Raw genomic sequence first — 19,962 nt, forward strand, 5'->3', positions numbered from 1 at the left:
ACTTGTTTTAGTGCTCAGTTCGAAACCCAACATCTATGACGGTGTGGAGGAGCATTAATGCCTACAGCATGGGCATCTTGCACATTTGGCAAAGCACAATCAATTCTGAATGATGTATACAGGTTTTGAGCAACATATACTGCCATCCAGGCAATGTCTTTTTCAGGGACGACCTTGAATATTTCAGAAAAACAGTGCCACAATTAATTCTGCACATATTTAAATAGTATTTCTCCATAGAGGAAGTCCAGGTGCTAAGATGGCCTGTCTGCAGTCCAGATTTGTCAAATTAGGTGCATAATGGAATGAAAAGCATGACTTCCCATACTGTTGAGCAACTGAAATCGGGGAGTAATAGCAACATTTCATTATCAAAACTGTAGCAAATGGTCTCCTCAGTTCTATGAAGAGGTGAAGCAGCACAGTGGTAAACATGCTCTCGTCCCAACTTTTTTTGAAACATGTTGCTGGCATCAAATACAAAATTAATACATACTTTCCATGAAATAGTCCAAATTTTCATTTTCAACATTTGATATGTTGTCTATGTCCTTTTTGCTGCTAAATATGGGTTTACGAGACTTGTATATTATGACATTCTGTTTTTATTTGGATTTTACACAATGTCCCAACTTTTTCTGTTTTGGGGTTGTAGATAGGCCTAACAAGTACTTAGTGAATTTTATTAGTTTCGAAATTCGAGATATTAGTCAATAATGACAAGTGATATTAAGTCAATAATGATAAGTGGAAGAGATTTCTGGCATGCGGAAATGGGCCTGGCTGCCGGGTGCGCTGGATTTGGGAGCTTCAAGGCAATCAGAGAAACATTATTATTTACAGTGCATGAAAATGCACTGTACTGTGCTTCTTCTTCTTCTTCAATCGGTGCCTTTTCAACTTTAAACATTTGAAAAATATAATTGTTTCAAACTAGGGCTGTCAAAATAACTGATTAATTTCGATTAATTAATTTGAGAAAAAAATAACTGAAAATTAGTGCAGATTAATCGATTCCGTATGACCTTTGCCCCCGAGCCGTTCTAGTCAGTAAAAATTAGACTGTAAAATGAAGGAGAGAGAAGAAAACGTGCTGCCTGGATCATTGATTGGAACATTTACTTTTGAAAAACGGCCTGATGGTGTTGATAATAAAGTCCTCTGGAATGTCTGCAGCAAGGAACTTGCATATCACCGGAATTCATCAACTCTATAGTCGCACATCAATGCAAAGAAATAAGTGTTGACATTGAGGGGAGTGTTAATTTATTTGCATTGTGTTCCCTAGGATATATCTGTGGCCTGAAATGCCTTGTATGTGAAAAAGAACTTCTTCCCGAAGCACTTTATTTTGAATTTATTTGAATTTGAAGCACTTTGAATTTATTTCCTCAGCATATTAGGTCATATCATAGATTATTATGGCAATTATTTGAACAGTGAAAATAATAATAACATCGTTTTTGAACTTTAATCACTAATGCTGATTATTCAATGATTCATTTGAATTTAAATATTTAAAATACTTTCACAGCAAAAATTATATATGCGATTAATTTAGATTAATTAATCACAGAGTATGTAATTAATTAGATTCATTTTTTTAATCAATTGACAGCCCTATTTCAAACTGATTATTTTCAATGCCCATTAAATTAAGACATCTTAACATGACAAGAAATTGTGTTGGGCCATCTGAAGCTATGCATTTAACTCTCTCAGGCTTTAAGCATACAATCTGGCTTTCTTAAGACTACAGATCCTGTTCAACTGTTTCCTCTGCCCATATATGTTTCAAAATAAAAGTCCTCACTACAATAATTAACTATTAAGTAATTTAACCATTTAAACTACTCAACTATTTAACTGTTCAGCCATTCCAACTCTCAGTTATCATCAACTATGCTTATACTATTTTACTATATTAAACTATATTATACTTGCATTTCCCCTTGGGGATCAATAAAGTATCTATCTATCTATCTTTCTATCTATCTATCTATCTATCTATCTATCTATCTATCTATCTATCTATATTAAACCACCACCAACTTAGCAACCAACATAGCAGCCATTGAAATAAAGCATCTATGTCAGTTTTCCTAGCAACCAACATGATTATACAAGCAAACCACTATAGTAACTCCTTTATTACTTATACTAGTCACCATGGATACCTTAGCAACAACCTCAAGTAAGCTAGCAACAGCCTAGCAACCACCATAACTACCCTAGAAACAGCCTAACAACCACCTCAAGTACACTAGCAACAGCCTAGCAACCATGTAAAATACCCTAGCAACAGCCGAGCAACCACTTCCACAGTTACAACCTAGCAGCCGATGAGATTAACCTAGTAACCAGCATAGCAACCACCACAACTAACCTAGCAACAGCCTAGCAACCACCTCAAGTACCCTAGCAACAACCTATTAACCACTTCCACAATGACAACCTATCAACCAACATAGTAACCAACATGATTACCCTAGCAACCAGCATACCAACCACCATAACTACCCTAGCAACAGCCTAGCAACCACTGCCACAGTTAAAACCTAGCAACCAAAATATTAATTACCCTAGCAACAACCTTGCAACAACCACTATAATGTCTACCTAGCAACCACCTTAGCAACCATCTGAATTATCCTAGCAACAACCTAGCAACCACCATTATAATGTCAACCTAGCAACCACCATAGCAACCAACATGATAACCTTAGCAACGACCATAGCAACCGCTTTATTTTGCATAGAAACCACCATAAGTACCTTAGCAACACCCTAGCAACTATATGATTTACCGTAACAACAACCTAGCAACCACCACTACAGTGTCAACCTAGCAAACACCATAGCAACCAACATGATTACCCTAGCAACACCATTGTAGCTATCTCTGCATTATCTGTGTTTACTCTGTATGATATTTTACATCATATGTTTTGCATTTTCATGCACTGGTAATTCCCTGGAATTACATTCTCTATTATTATTGTAAATCAATACTAGAGATGGCCAATTTGTGTCATATTTTCAGGGTTGCAACGGCCATGGAAAGCCTGGAAAAGTCATGGAATTGTAAAATATTGTCCATGCCTGGAGAAATGGAATTTAGTAAATTCATTGAAAGCTTTGAAAAAATCATGACATTTCATTTTGTCATAGGACGCAAAGGCTTCGCTAGATCCCCTTTACCGGGGACCGTGCCCCAGTACTGAACTACTGTGCTCCAGTACAATCTCAAGTTCAACTAGTTCCTGTATTTAGCAGCAACATTGTATTTAGATAATAACGGAAAAAGAAAGGAATGTTGTCAAATCCGTAATGTCAACAGAAATCAAAGGAGCAATGCAAAATTTAAGCAGAGACACACGTGTCCAAATTCAAAGATAGGCTTATGTTAGTGCAAATAGTAGAGTCTAGAGTAGACCTGATCTACACAGAATTTATCAAATACCTAGTTGAACACAGGGAACCACTTCGACATAATTTTAACGGAGTGCTGAAATGTGTGCTCTTTGTTTAACCATTTCAGAATGTGAAACTCATCAACCATGCTTTGTGGTTGTAATATTATTGCAGTATCATCATAACTATTCCACCTGTGTGTGCATGGTTAAAATTCTAATGTGCAAAATAGTTTAGGCTATACACATATCTTCATACTGAAATAAGCGAGTGAAATCTTTCAGTTCATCCAGGAATTTGTACTTGTAGGCTGTGAAAAGTCATGGAAATTTCATTCAAGATCATTGAAAAGTCATGGTCAAGGATGGGAACCCTGTATTTGATATTTAGCTTAAGTGCTGTTATAAATTAGCCTGTAAAGTTTCATGAATACCTACCATTTATACTTTCACATATGACTGTTGAAATTTGATTGATCAAATGTAGCCAAATGAGATCAGGCATAAGTGTACCAAATCTGACATTTTTACATTATATGATCTTATTGACATGTAGCGCCTCCTTGTAGACAGAATTGTTTTTAAATTCCACACAGAACCTGAGATATGACCCAAAATGTAAATGTCCCTTTTATAGTGCACCCTAGAGGTATGGCGAGGTAATTACTTTTGTGAGGGTGCTCAGGCTATACCAAAGTCCTTTTAGGCAAGTCCCTCCACTCAGCGGCCATATTGTAACGCTTTTGGGGCATTTATTGGCCATCTATTTCGGCAGAAATGCGCGTGCGCAAGGCTTCATGACACCAACCTTGTTTCAGCGGTGAAATCACAACACATGATTGGCACGATGTATTCACAACGCATCACATGATTGGCACAATGTATTCACATGTCGACTTTTTTGCCATGGAAGGGGCGGGATATGTGTAGAAAACTGCTTTATTGGCATTACAAACTAACCCCATGCATTTCTATGGAGGATTTTTTGAGTGCTGCGTCTCCTCATTAGAAAGTCTCTGGCTATACTACCAGTTTGGTTCCCATGTGACATAGATTTTGCTGCTTCTAAATACTTAAGTATTTTTAAAAGCAAGTACTTCTGTACTTCAACTTCAAAAATCTGGAATTGTGTACTTCGTCCACCTCTGGTTTCCAGTAGTTTTGTTGACCAGGTTGTGCGATCCTTGACAGCCACATGATTTCTGGATCACTAACTTTTACAACATAATCTGTAAAAATCCTTTTGCCCCCTGGCTAGGTCTGCTTTCTCCAAAAAACATGCAAAGCAGAATCTTGTAGCCTAAACTTTAATGATTCAGCTAGGCCTACTAGCCTGCATCACAGACCTAAATGTGTGCACCAGTTACGGATGTTTGATATTCAGCGAAAGAAGGACTTCAAGACAGATTAAAAAATACTGATTTCTATTCAAATCTAGCCTATGTTACATGCACATGTAATAACACATCGTCAAGAGCTACAATTCTTAGGCCAGTGCACTTAATTATGAGCTTGACAACATCAGCATGCATTTATTTGTTCTATGTAAACAAGACGTGATGTTATTTTGTTGATCACATCACAATGGACCCCCCTTTCCAAGTGAGCAGGTTAATAAGATAGGCCATATTTAAATTGACACGTTTGAAACAACAGAACACCACTGAAATGAAATAGTCAAAAAAAGCAAATAGCAGAACAATCAAACCCATTATTTACACGGTTACAAAATGGACTCTATAAAAATAACACATCTCTAGAGAAACACAAAGAAATATACAAAATAGATAATGGGTTCCTGTTACTGAATACTTGATAAGGTGCAATCAGTATGCAATAATAAGTTTATCTGTGTATAATATGTAATATCATATAGTAAAGGAGGCAAGCCCAACATGCAGTTAATGCAGATCTTCAATTTCCCCAGATGTATCAGCTTTCACGGTGCATTGGCATTTGCTTTATGTTTTAAGGGCTACAATACGACAGTTCAATGATTTTAGGTCTAAAATAAATGAAAATATATTTTTTCAATTAAAGGAATTGTTCATAACATCAAGGCACAACATGTATAATTATGGTTGTTTAAGTTTTAAAGGTGGCTTCAATAATAGTCTAGGCAATGATTATAGAAAGCTGGGCTTGAACAGTTTGTTATTGTCTAAAATATCCTCCTAAAGTATAGGCTGATTCCTCCACAAGAAACCATGCTACATTCACTGATTACTTATGTTTACTCCAGGCCAACGGACCATATTAATTTGTTTGGAGATTTTGCACTCAACATAGATTTAATATTTAAAGGATTTTAGGAGGGTGCTGTGGTGACAGATACCATCATGAAAAGTTTATCATCAACAGTAGGTGTAAGGTTGAGCAAACAGCTTCACTCACCCTACTCCCTTCAAACATAGTCAGGTCTTTTACCTGGTCAGTTATACACACCTGTATCTTCCAGAGTTTGGCTGCTTGGCTAAATTCCTCTAATGTATATTGTTATGCAGTTCAATATTAATACCATTTCTGACAGCTGTAGAATCAGTAAGAGACTGTGCTGCAAGAAAGGAAATGTCAGGTGGCGGGTATTGCTCATCTGACAGTGTAGCCAAAGCCTCTCTTTCCCAAAAATGGTGATCTAGGAAACTAACTGATAATAGTGTTTTTCATTAGGATTGCTCTGTTCTCAGTGCCACATTATACTCAATCAATAATACATTATGACTGCACTGATTGTATATTGAGAACACATCATGCATTTGCATGGGACAGTCTGGCTGCACTTTATTTTCTTCAAGATGATTTTTCTAGATATATATCCTCATCTCACCAGTTTTAATGGACAGATTGTATTGACAGATCCTTCAACCCCTTTCAGTACACTGCACAAAAGTGCTAGGCCACATCCAGCTTCTGACAAGAGAACATAGGCTGAAGTTAACAGTATTTTTCTTTTAATGACGTGTGTATCATATTTGCTTGTATACTTTTGTTTTGAAGATGGATGTGCTGTCTCTAGGGATGTAACGATTACCGGTATAATGATAAACCGTGATAAAAATGTTGACGATAACAATTACCGTTTTCATTTCAAATATCATGATTATCACAGATGATTACCACGGTGTGGAAACCGTGTGTTTAATCCTTCCCAGCTTCATCCGAGCCTGCTTTTGACATACAGTAGGCCTGGTACAATGAAACAAAACTGGTACCCTACTGATTCTGTTATCTACTTGATGTATTTAATTGTGGCACAAAGCCAATTATACATGACCAAGGAAAAAGTGAACGGGACAACACACAATGTCACGGTAACGTTATGCTATGAATTAAGAATGCTCAGCTCAGCCAGGTTTGTTTGTGCAGTCAGGATGTAGGCCTATGAATGTGAATGAAAATATGCCCTTCTCCAGTAGCAATAGGCCACCTTAAAATGCACCAGAATAAAAGAATCACATCTACTCAGTAACAATTTTTTACCCTCACTCAGCACCCCCTCTATGAGCACCCCCAGATGAAAATGGGTTCCAGCGTCCCTGGTTAAATGGTTCACTTTTGACAAGGTTTTGCCTATATTTTGTGATAGTAAATGCTGTCACACTTTTTGAAACTATTTCAGCCTATTAGTCCTTTCTGAACATATTGAACACACTTTTAAAAATATTGCGATAATACCGAAAACCGTGATAATTTTGGTCACTATAACCGTGAGGTTAAATTTTCATATCGTTACATCCCTTGCCGTCTCTAGTATTTTGCAAACTAAGTATTTTGTGAATTAAATAATGATTTGCAAAGATATCCACAAATATTTCAGTACCCTGCTTTGTTAAACATCATACAATAAACAGCTATTTTGTTTTTATCCACGGACTCTGACTAACATAGATATTGTAATCAATCTGGAAACACATGTAAAAGACACTGGAGTGTCATCTAGGGTAAGAAAATGGTCAGTGTTGGTATGACACGCCTATTTGACATGGCGCTAATTAATTGATACCTGGCCCCACCCCCCACCCCAATATGCCAGATAGCCCCTCTGTTTAGTCAAAACTGACATGGCCATGGCAATGTATATCCATGCAATCATTGATAAATACATTATTATGTTTGTATTCTGTGCAGGTTTCCCTTCATACAGCAGGCACTTGTATCAAAAGCAAGTTTGATGGCATATATCTGTGACCAGCAATATTTTGGTAACATCAGTAGCTACACCCATCTTCTAAGCTAGAGGCAGCCACATGGGTTTGGCTGTTTTTTTACGGAGAATTATGAAAAAGAGCTCCAAGTAAGTCTACAAATAAATAAATGCTCGATTTTCTTTTGTGGACGAGTGAATAATTTCATACTTAAGTCACTTGAGGTTTTCAGCCCCTATGAAAATGTGATCGAGAGAGGGGGTTTAAAAGCACTTTAAAATGTTCAAGGGTTATGAATATTATTGATTTAAAAGCGCAAAACATCAATAAAGCCAATACATTGGGATATATAATAATATAATAATAAACATAAAAAGTGTCTTACAACTCATGGTTATACCAGCCTAAACCACGGGGGGAAAGCTGCCTGTTGATCCTATCTATACAGATATACACACACATATACACACATGTATCTACCATGTACAATTTGCTCCAATGCCTCTGCATTGTCCTCTATGCTTCTCTCTTCTTGACTGTCAAAGTCAGCACAGTCGCTCAGTGACTGAGGTCCTGGACTCTACTGTCTCTTCCTGGTTTGGACGGGGCACTGCCGAAGCGACGACTGCATTCTTCATCTCCTCCTCCTCTTCCTCAACCCTCCCTCCACTCCTGTGCTTGGTTTTGGGCTCTGTGGCCACGGCGGCCGCTACACGACTCTTCAAACTCAACAAGCGGTGGGCCGTATGGGCCTGTCTGATCACCGCCTGCCTATTTGCCAGCGGCTGCAGCTGGGGCTGGTAGGGCCTCTGCCTGCTCAAGTCTTGGGGTTCACAGGTGGTGACAGCCCGCTGAGCGTGGGCTGGGTGAAGAGAGAGAGGGGGTATGGTGGTGGAAGGACAGTGGCGTTGGTTGTGGGAAGAGTGTTGATATTGGTGTTTATGCAGCTGGGCTGTTTGGTGGTTTTCACTTAATTTATTGGAAGGAGTATCAGCAGAAGCGGCGTATCCCCTACCTGCCATGGACATGGAAGATTTTGGTTTCTCCGTTGGGGTGTCGGTGTGTAAAACCTTTTGTTCCTCGGTTAGTACATTCATATTGACCTCTGTGCCTACAGCCAGCTTGTCGCTCCTTTTGCTCTCTGAGAACACAGGTCCTGAGGAGTTTGTCTGATCCTCCATAATTTTGCGCTTTTTAATGGGCAGAGCTGTCTCCTGGAGGGACTTGGCTGAACTTCCCCTGACTGCTTTCAGCCTTACATCTGCAATGTGTACAGTCACTGGGAGCGTCACATTGATACTGGGACTAGTGATTTTCCCTGACGGTGTGGTTCCTTTGGGCTTTCGTCCCCTTTTCTTTGGGGCCGTGTGCACGTCTTGCTCCATCTTCCTTTTGCGTCCACGGCGCTTTTTGGCAACGGGCACTTTGGCGAGCTCAGCAGGTCCATCTACTTCAGCTCGCAGAGCGTTTAATGGCATTTTGACTAACAGCTTCCCAGGGCTTTGCTCTACCACACGCTTCACTGCCACGCCATCGATGTGCCTACGTTTGCCGCTCCCTTTTGGACGCCCTCGCCTCCTGCCAACGGGTTTCATCACTTTTGGCTTTTTCACAAGCCTTTTCTCTCTCCGTGAGGGGCATCCCCGGCCCGTCACGGTGAAGTCAAAGTCATTTGGGTCAGTGTTCATGTCTCCAATCTTCTGGAAGTAGGCAATGAGCTCAACTTTGGAACGAAATGCTTTTCCCTCCGAGCTGAAAAATAGAGAGGGGGGGGGCTACTTTAGGTTGTAAACCACAAGTCTTCTTGAATGCATGTCCAAGTGACCACATACTTGTGATGTCAGCCTAACCAGATGCTGGAAATAAGACAAACATTATCCCAGCATGTTGGTTGCTGCAGCAGTTATTACATATAGTGTTAATAGTGCTAATTTAGCATAATAACAATGTACTTCTGATAAGAAATGTTAGCTTGAGTTATTATGTGTCATATATATTTTAAGGCAGGCAGCCATTGTGACCAAGACTTCACTTTCCCTCTGTCTGGGCAGTGTGATTGTCTGAATGTGACAGACAAAGAAGTCATTAGGCGAGAACAATTAATAGCCTCTGAGTACAACATAATCTGCCATGTTAATGGAATGACAGAACAAATTATTTTTCTGCCTAATTATATCACACCAAACCATGGGAGTAATATAGTTCACAAAAGATACACAAATTTGTAAAATGGAGAACTATGGAACCTGACAGCTCCTGTGGAGGCATTCTGTATTTTTCAAGGCCATAATCTATAAGAAAATGATGCTTAAGATTAATAAACAGAGGATTTTTCCCCCCTATAAAATAAAGAGCAGGTGACCTCTCCACCAAATATCTGTTTGACAACCGTGAAAATGGTCAGTGCATACAGCCCTAACTGTCTTACCCTCCTATTACATGCAAAGATCTGTGTCGATAGGATCAAATTCACTATCTTGAATACAGAAAAATTATTATAGGAACGTGACATATTACCAACCGTCACGTATGTCCAACCTCTTACGTGTATGTGTCACTTAATATTCATTTTCTATACAAACCAAGACGGCGGATTCCTAAAGAAACACAAGCACCCACACCATACGTTTATCTAAATTAGCTATGTACCAAAAATCACATTTTATCGTGACTCGAAGAGCTGTAAACAGTGTTGTAAGGCTGCGTGTACAAATCTGCTTGGAGCTCCAGTGGAATGTTGAATTGCTGACGAGAATTCTCAGGCTAACCGTTGATGTGCTGTGAGAAAGGTTGGGAATAAGCACCCACCAGCCCAGGATTAAACTCAGAGCGTGGTAAACAAAATCGGATATTTCAGGCAGTAAAAGCCCCGGTAAGAACCAAACTAGATTTTGTTCAAATCTACACAACTATGGCTACTGAAAAATGTAAGGTTAATTTAGCAAATGTTATTTTGAAGTATTAAAAAACATTGTTGTTTTAGAATTTTCGAACGAAATAGTTGGTAATTAGCACGTTTACGATAATGTGGTTGTGGATTTGTAAAGAATTTATCTGACATCATCATACAACAAGGACATAAAAACAGTTTGATGAGTTTTACATTTCATCCAGTGACACAACAAATTGACAGATCTATTTTTAGATTGTTGAACAAAACACACACAGTAAAGTTAACAACAAGAACCACCAGCTAGAGTTTATTCTCTGATTTCCTCGTGGCATGTTCATATGAGACGCATCTCATCAACTCACTTGATCAGGTAGACGTCGTACTTGCCCGCTGATCTACCTGTCTTGCGCTGCTTCAGTTTGCGTGTCCAGCCCAGTGGAAGTGTTGGGTCATCATAGAGGGGCCCCCGATCTCTCGTGGCATTCTCCCTCTGCTTTGGGGAGACTGAACAGATCTCCTGAGAGGAGATGTGTTCAGCGTCCTCTGAATCCTTGACCCTCCAAGGCCCACCGGGGTCATCCTGGCCGGCCCATGACTGTGTGATGTGTGGCGGTCGCTGCGAGGTCAAGGCTGACTTCAGTTGCCCATCATCCCAATGGTCCAAGTTGAGTTTCTCCTTCAGTGGAGGAACACTGATCTTCTGACCCTGCTGATCCAGATATAGCCTCTTTTTCTCTCTGTAAAGACACAACAGATGAGGTTGACTGTTATTACAATTAGATGTATATCTGCAGATTCATAAAAAGCACAGATGATATAAACATGTATGCATCAGTGTTGATTCTGTAAAAGCATACAGTTTTTGATGCCTTGTATTTTGAGTTTGAGGAGTCTCAATAAATCATTACATCCATCCACTCCCTACACTCATCCATTGACTTGCATGTATTCTATACAACGCCTCATGAGGTACAAAGTGGTATTATGAGAGAGTTTGGTTACAAGCTATAACATTACGTAAAAATGGTTATTAAATCCTATGCATAGCACCTATAATGTCTTTGTTTTGTAATGTCTTTGTGATGTGATAAAGAAGAGGCAACCAAAATAACCAACTGTTGCCTGCAAGCTTGGACTCATGGTGCATATTAGAAGGTCATGAGTTTTTAGCCCTTTCTCACAGCATCGCATCACCTCACCTTTGCAAACTTTTTTTTCCCTTTTGCAGCCAGACCTGCCTATCCAGAAAGAGAGACACTACCACTACCAACTGCAGTACAGCAAGCTAGGTTTCAATAATAGACATCTCAGCACTGCAAATCAGCTATAGGCCACATCTTCAGAATACCAATGTGCACATTAGTTAAACATTTTTGTTCCAAGTCAATTTCATAGGGTCTACCATTACTGATCAGGTAGCATACATAAGTCCCAAAAAATCTATATATCCGTCACTCAACATCGTAAGACAAAAGTATCAGCTAAATAAATAATGTAAATGTTTGTGTACAAGGTTACACAAACTCATCCCAAAAGAGAAGCAGATTCTGCCATCCCTCTGACTGTAGCCCAATAATTTAATATAGGCAAAACTATTTTGCTCATACTGCAAAGTTCAGGTGTCTGCACACAAACAAGAAAAAAATACCTTCAATGCCACACCATTTGTATGAAAAACGACTTGCTTTCATTTAAAGGTAACTGTACAAATCACAAGGTGTTAAAAAGTGCAACTAAGTACTCAACCCATTATGTGTGATTGTATCCTGTTAATATGTGAACAAATATTGGTATCGCTGCTTATTTTCACATGGTTGGTCTTACAGCCCCGAAGGCTACCATTTCAAATTGGAGCCAGTGACATAACATGGAGAAATAATATGTGTGTAGGCTACATTACATGGTGAAAAGAGGCACACCATATTCACAAGCATTATTACACGGCTCTTCTGCAGAATGCTCCATTCACTTGAATGGGCCTTCCCAAGGTTCGGTGGTCTGCTAATTCTCAATAACAGACCGTTGCTAAGTATAACAGACCGCTGTCAAGGAAAATGGGCTTTGTGCTTCTATTTCACGTCTTTCATATCACTACGCAAGGACTGGAACTTCATTCAAAAGTGAAAGCAGACGGTTGATCAGCTGTGTTCTAAAGAATGTTTGATTCAAGTTCAGCGTGTGCTGTTGTCGAACTATTTGTTTCTCACCAAAAGCCACGATGAAACAGTAACAGATAGGCTATAGCCTAGGCTATGTAGGCTAAAGAGTCACATCGTGGGGACTGGGGAGTTTATCCTCCGCTGCTTTTTTCATTCAAAAGTGAAAGCGGACGGTTGATCAGCTGTGTTCTAAAGAATGTTTGATTCAAGTTCAGCGTGTGCTATCTGTTTTTCTGCAAAAGCCACGATGAAACGGTAACAAATAGGCTATAGCCTAGGCTATGTAGGCTAAAGAGTCATATCGTGGGGAGTTTATTGTTTCGGTTTGGCAAGTAATAAGCGGGATAATGTATAGAACGCCGGTCATTATTGGGAAAATAAGTCCCTTCAGGGCGGAACAAGACCCCTCCGCTGCGCGTCGGGGTCCGGTTCGCCCTGTCGGGACTTATTTTCCCAATAATGACCGGCGTTCTATACATTATCCCTTACATAGCTCACTCCTTTTATGACTAGAAATTTATAATGAAGTAAACACATTTTTAAAATGTTTACCAGAACAAACTATATAGATAACTCACAATCAATGACAGGTTAGCCATACATTTTATTAGACACATTTTGACTGGATCCCTGATGAAATTATTTTTGATTAAAGCAGTATATGACAATTAATCATTAAATATTTTTCATCTTCTTCTAAACAATCTAATCTAAACAATCTTTCTTTAATGAAATCAAAGACTTAATTTTCACCAACACGCCCTGTGGCAGACTAATTTCACCAGCAGCATGCGGCATGAAACAGACTGTATTAAGATAAACTTGGGTGTATCCACAAACAATCCACAAAAATCAATATTATTTAGGAAAATGCATTACAATATGTTCTTACCCAAATTCAATCCGTAGGAAAACAAAAGGATAGTCCTCTAGTTTAAGCAGCATCTGACCTCATCCTTATCCTCAACACTACACACCAGTGTTGTAGTACTCGAGTCCAGGACTCGGACTCGAGTCTGAGTCATGACCTAAATTTAGAGACTCGTGACTTGGACTTGAGCACTGAGACGAGGACTCGACTTTTTTTTGTAATGTCATTAGGCTATAATTGTAATATGTCATTAGAATATTATTTGGTATAGGATTTTAATATCTAAATTATTTGTAGTATTAATATTAGTGCAATGGGCGTTAACTTTAATGGCGCCAAATTCCCTGCCGAAGGTTATTTTGCATTTAACAGTGACTTGACTCGGACTTGACTCGGATGAGTAGTGGACTCGACTCGGACTTGACTTGGAATTTTTTTACTTGGACTTGACTCGGACTTGAACACTGGAGACTTGAACCTGGACTCGGACTCGAGGCATAGTGACTTGACTACAACACTGCTACTAGGGATGTAACGATATGAACATTTAACCTTGCGGTTATAGTGACCAAAATTATCACGGTTTTCGGTATTATCGCAATATTTTTAAAAGTGTGTTCAATATGTTCAGAAAGGACTAATAGGCTGAAATAGTTTCAAAAAGTGTGACAGCATTTACTATTACAAAATATAGGCAAAACCGAACCATTTAACCAGGGACGCTGGAACTCATTTTCATCTGGCGGTGCTCATAGAGGGGGTGCTGAGGGAGGGTAAAAAATTGTTACTGAGTAGATGTGATTCTTTTATTCTGGTGCATTTTAAGGTGGCCTATTGCTACTGGAGAAGGGCATATTTTCATTCACATTCATAGGCCTACATCCTGACTGCACAAACAAACCTGGCTGAGCTGAGCATTCTTAATTCATAGCATAACGTTACCGTGACATTGTGTGTTGTCACGTTCACTTTTTCCTTGGTCATGTATAATTGGCTTTGTGCCGCAATTAAATCCATCAAGTAGATAACAGAATCAGTAGGGTACCAGTTTTGTTTCATTGTACCAGGCCTACTGTATGTCAAAATCAGGCTCGGATGAAGCTGGGAAGGATTAAACACACGGTTTCCACACCGTGGTAATCATCCGTGATAATCATGATATTTGAAATTAAACGGTAATTGTTATCGTCAACATTTTTATCGCGGTTTACCATTATACCGGTAATCGTTGCATCCCTAACTGCTACACACAGCCTAGTAGTTTGTGGCCAATATAAATGTGAAATTATTTTCTATATAAATCAGCTTTTTAGCACCTCAAAAATATTGCCAAACTTAGAGGGCTGATGTCAAAACATGATTTAGAAAAACTCATTCATGCATTTATCTCCAGCAGGGTTGATTACTGCAATGGACTGTTCACAGGCCTTCCTAAAAAGACTATCAAACAGCTTCAGGTGATACAAAATGCAGTAGCTAGGATTCTCACAAAAACTAAACTAACTGACCACATTACTCCAATCCTTAAGTCTTTAAGACTTTAAAGCACTACTGCTTGTTTATAAATAAGTAAATGGAGCAGGACTTAAATACCTATCAGACATGCTTCAGCAGTACACACCTTCTTGTCCTCTCAGGTCCCAGGTGAAAAACCTGTTAGTAAAACCTCCTGTTAGAACTAAACATGGTGAAGCAGCTTTTAGCTGCTATGCGGCTCAGCTCTGGAACCAACTTTCGTATGACATTAAAAAGGCCCCAACTGTAGCCAGTTTTAAATCTAGACTTAAGACCAAACTGTTCTCATGCTTTCTGCTAACTGCACTGAGTTACAAATTCTGAATCTGCCTCAAAAAATATTATACCTTGTCTTTTACTTTTATTACTTTGTCTTTGTCTTATTAATTATTTTTCATTTTTAAATGATTTTACCTTGTGCCTTTTATGTTTTCTTTTTATTATGATCTTTACCTTTTTAACTATTCTTTGGCAATACTGCCCTTCATGCTTTTATTTGTTATTACTGTTTGCTTTTGTTTATGTAAAGCACATTGAATGACCTCTGTGTATGAAATGCGCTATATAAATAAACTAAAAACTTTGCATAATGCACGGCTGTGCGGTGTACATAGCTGTATAATATACTGTAAGTAACAGACTCCGATTACATGTTTCCTCATAAGTGCATTCACTTAAGATTGTGAGCTCCTTCACATTGGCCCTGTCTACTTTCTTACTTTTTTTCTTATATCTCTTGAATGTTGACGTACATAATCTGTGAACTTAATCGGCTTGCCACATTCGGACACACTTAAACTTACCAAATAATGTGATTCTGATTGCCACTCCTAATGAAAATGATGGTGTCTGAGAGTGACAGTCCTGTCTGATGAAGGTCTGGAGCCAGACTGAGATAGATCCTGATGACCAATTCCCTGCCTCAACCCATAATTGATGGTCAATTCCTAAAATTCTAATATTTGACAAAAGAGAAAAGGGTTGTTTGGATATATGTCTGATGTGCTCTTACACAATAGGACCTAGGTGAGGAGCCATCTATTCACAATATTGGCATTGTGTTAGAACTATAGCAATTGATATGTCCACAATTGTTGATGGCTGAATAGGTAAAAAAAACAGCTGATGTTCTCACAGAATTATTTAATCATTTAATTTTTTTCAATTGATTCGTTTTATAAGATATCCTCCAACATATTCTGTAATGTGCTCATTTATTTGGGTCATTTATATGGTAATTGTGACCAGAAGCTATTTTTCTCTTCTGAGAGGACCTGAATTGGATGCATAGCATGGGGGAAATATAGATTGGAATTGGACATATTTGTATACAGACCAAATGGAAGAAATCTAAAAGGGTTCTTCTACAGGGAAAACAGAAGGGGTTTTTTTCCCAACCTTTTTTTTTTAAAGAAATAGGGATGGAACATGCTGACCACAACATCCATCTTCTAGAAACACATCATAAAGCCATGGCCACATCCAACATTTTGCAATTAACTATTTTAATACATTTTCAACAAACCTAGTAAACAGAGAGGTTTTAACCTAGTAAAACTGCTACAGTCAATTTATTCAAACTACAGAATCAAATTGTCGCTGTTCTAATGGCGTCAGGGGCATGGGCTACACAGACGTAATTGTATGATTGAAAAAGGGATAGGCACTCATCAGAAACACAACGACTAGTTTCTTATATCCCTTATAGCCCAAACTCAAGCATTGAAAGACTCATTTATGTATCTAACTAATTCTTAAAGAGTTTGGGGTTTTATCTGTATGTTATTATTCTAGTAAATTGAATTTAGTATATTACTAATATTTGTGTTTTATTATTATAATTATAATAATAATGACTAATATTATTATTATTTAGACTATGGGACTTTACTTTAAAATTAGGTTTAGGTTGTTGATGTCATTTTAAGTCGGACAAAACGTCTGATAAGAAACAAACATCCCTGATTTAGCTGCCTGGTCTGGCGTGGAAGCTTTACCAAAACCATTAGCCTATCAATTTAGTTTCAAAATGAGGTCACATTGATTCTACCATAGCCTGATCAGTACCCCTACAGATAGTCAGAGTTAGGCTTATTCCAGATCTAAGAGTCACCTATATTAGTTTAGTTAACCGTGCATAGCCCTAGCCCCCTACGACCAAAAGCATGCTATTCTATCAGTGGCGTACTTGAAGAACGGCATGATTGGGCAGAGTTGGTAGCGTAGGCCTATAGCGCGGGGTAATTTACCAATACAGAGGTGCAGTCATCTTGTCGAAAGTGTGTTTACTGCTAAGGACTGTTTGGAGCTGCTGCTTCACTGCACTGCATCTTCGTGATGTTCACTCAAGGACAATTTTGTTTAACGTAACACGTTTTGGAAAAGCACATGTTCTTTGCGCCCTTACAGTGTAAACTACCCACTGCAGTTGAGTTTTCAGGACAAAATAATAAACACCATGCAAATGGTGCAAATAAAATCACGTCAACATTGCATCTCAGGGACCAACGATTACTGCGTTAGTCTCCAACAATATGAGATGCAGCTCTAATAAGCTAATTTACAAAACGCACCTGGAAATAAAACAGCTATTCAAAATAGCAGGTTAAACCTTCACACAAATGAAAGCATATGTATCTCATAGGCTAGGGCATACTTAGGACACCCTTAGAGCGAGATGTTTGTATCTAAATATGTTGGTCATTTACTGATGTGGTTAGCAAATGTTGTATCTGCAAGGCGAGAGGATGGGCTTCCTTGACGCCAACAGAGTTAGCGTCCTCCAGTCAAGTCAACCGAAGTAGGTTATTTGTACCTCGTTTAGGCTACTTTCGTGCACTGAGTAAAGCAACTAATGTGACTACTGACACGACCCTCGTGAAACTGACATGCACACAAACTCGCACGCACCTCTCTCCTCAGCTGAGCGCGCAAGTCATTTCCAGCGCGCTTGCAAATGAACCGCAAAACACACTGCTTATGACGTAGCCTATATCCTATCCGCCTTTCAGAGAACAGCAATAGACAGTTTGTACATGACATAATTCCACACTGACAGTCAAATTAGAGTGATACATGTCAAGGCCAATGTTTTAAATACACACTTACAGCCTTCTCCCTCCGCTGTCCGCGGCGGCCATTTTTTCAATCACTATTTATATAAATAATATTGAATTCACACAGTGTGCCCCGCCCACCTATACTGTGTGTTTTTGGTGCTGTACGAGATTTGCACGTTATTCCCGCGAGAAATGTGGATTTTAAAACTGAGAGCAAATATCTTGCCTGATGATGACTTTATCATTGCAGTATGTGCCTTTACCACTAAAGGTCTATCCGTGGCATAGTTTGTGTTCACACTTACCTTAGCCTATATAATTTATTGTATCCTCCTTCACATGACTATGCCATCAAGCTGATATGTTTGCAAATGTATCCTAGGAAATAAATACACTCACATGCTGTGGAAATCTCTCATTATTGATAGAAATGAGGACACTTCATGACATGAAGACCCTACAACTGGTGTAGGTCTATATCGCAAGACACACACCAGGGGGCGGTGAAGCCCTGGTGGCCTTTGATTACCTCAAAGTGGCTTCAACTGAGTGCTAGCCTCATGCAAACTAATGAAGTGCATAAAACTAAAAGGGGGAAATATACCTAAAATAGCTATAGCTCTGTCGGTCAAAGCCACATTTTACAATTTAAATTTAATCAGGGCCATGTCATCTATTAAGCGTGCTGCTATACAAGGAAATGGGGAAATGTCTCTGTCCACTGTAGCCATTTGACCATGCTGATCACAAAATATAGCCTACTTGCTATACCATTTGTATAGGCTAGTGTCTGCTCTCCCATTCTTGCATGTATAGACAGGGGTGTCGCTGGGGGGGAGTGGGGCCCAGAATTATTGTCTGTTATTAGGGCCCAAATTAGCAGCGCCCCTGTGTATAGATCTGAATAGTTTGCATCAAGATGTGATTTATTAACAATTATAATTACAATTAAATATACAATGAACTACAGAAGTCAGATATGGTATAAAATGACTGACAGGTGTGGCATTTGTTTATATCAGGGTAGATTTTGATAATTGCATTGATGATGGAGTTAAAAGAAAAAGTGAAGATCCGCACACCGAAGAGATTTTTTTATTAGTAACGCTTCAAGCCCTTATACGGCCCTTCCTCAGACAGACCGGATCTTCGTATCTTTGATCCTGCACCTGTAAATAGGCCTATGGATGTGCGTAACACTTCAATCTGAAATGCACTGAATTTTAGAAACCCCTTTTTCTTGAATATGTTCCTATTCCTTTATGACATTATAGGGGAACTTTTTCAACGTAATAAACCCGTTTAGAAATCATTTGGATGGTTAAATTACCTGTTCCGGTGAAAATGGTGACTTTCCCCGCTGCGCCTAGCGTCCCCAGGCGGAAAACCAACCTTGCAACATTGAGACTGTCCCGGAAAGAGAAGTGAGAAACAAGAAACTCGTTTGAAATCGTGTTTCTTACCTTGTAACATCCACATAGTTCTGCCAAACTTATGCTAACCGTTCGCTGGCTTGTAAACAAATCCATAAAGTATTCATTCACATAGGCACTGATAGGTTGAAGCTGGTGTAGAAAATTCGTTACAAAGATGGCAATTATGTTAAATCCTCTTATCTTGCTGCATGTCTTATGTGTGTATAATTTACTTGATCAGTTTATTTTCTCTAAACAAGATTTATTTATGTAGTTCATGGTGTTCATGTTGCAATAATTATTTGGAGCAATTCAACTATGAACCATAAACTGTGTGTTTAGATTGGATATGTGCAGCAAACAAGACTCTCTTACTATTACATTGTAAAAGAGGACCACATGTGGTGCAAAGTGGTACTGCAGATCCAGTACAAATTCAAGATTTATAGACAATATTTTTCAAAAATCTTATCTCAATAAAGAAACTCAGCA

At 38.8% G+C, this 19,962-nt stretch overlaps 1 protein-coding gene across 1 annotated transcript; it reads right to left on the reverse strand.

The window, feature by feature from the left end:
• Window positions 1–4,820: 4,820 nt before the first annotated feature.
• Window positions 4,821–18,136, reverse strand: LOC143104200 (uncharacterized). The gene is made up of 3 exons (XM_076268163.1): window positions 18,105–18,136; window positions 10,814–11,188; window positions 4,821–9,310 (listed from the first exon to the last, which is right to left on the reverse strand). The coding sequence occupies exons 1-3, from the start codon at window positions 18,134–18,136 to the stop codon at window positions 8,104–8,106; spliced, it is 1,614 nt and encodes a 537-aa protein (XP_076124278.1). The 3' UTR covers window positions 4,821–8,103.
• Between the last annotated feature and the right edge of the window lie 1,826 nt (window positions 18,137–19,962).

This window comes from Alosa pseudoharengus, unplaced genomic scaffold, assembly GCF_046254945.1.
Source record: "Alosa pseudoharengus isolate Yale_2024_CS ecotype anadromous, Long Island Sound unplaced genomic scaffold, YU_APseudo_1.1 YU_APseudo_1.1_scf_5, whole genome shotgun sequence".
In the NCBI taxonomy this organism is placed as follows: Eukaryota; Metazoa; Chordata; class Actinopteri; order Clupeiformes; family Clupeidae; genus Alosa; species Alosa pseudoharengus.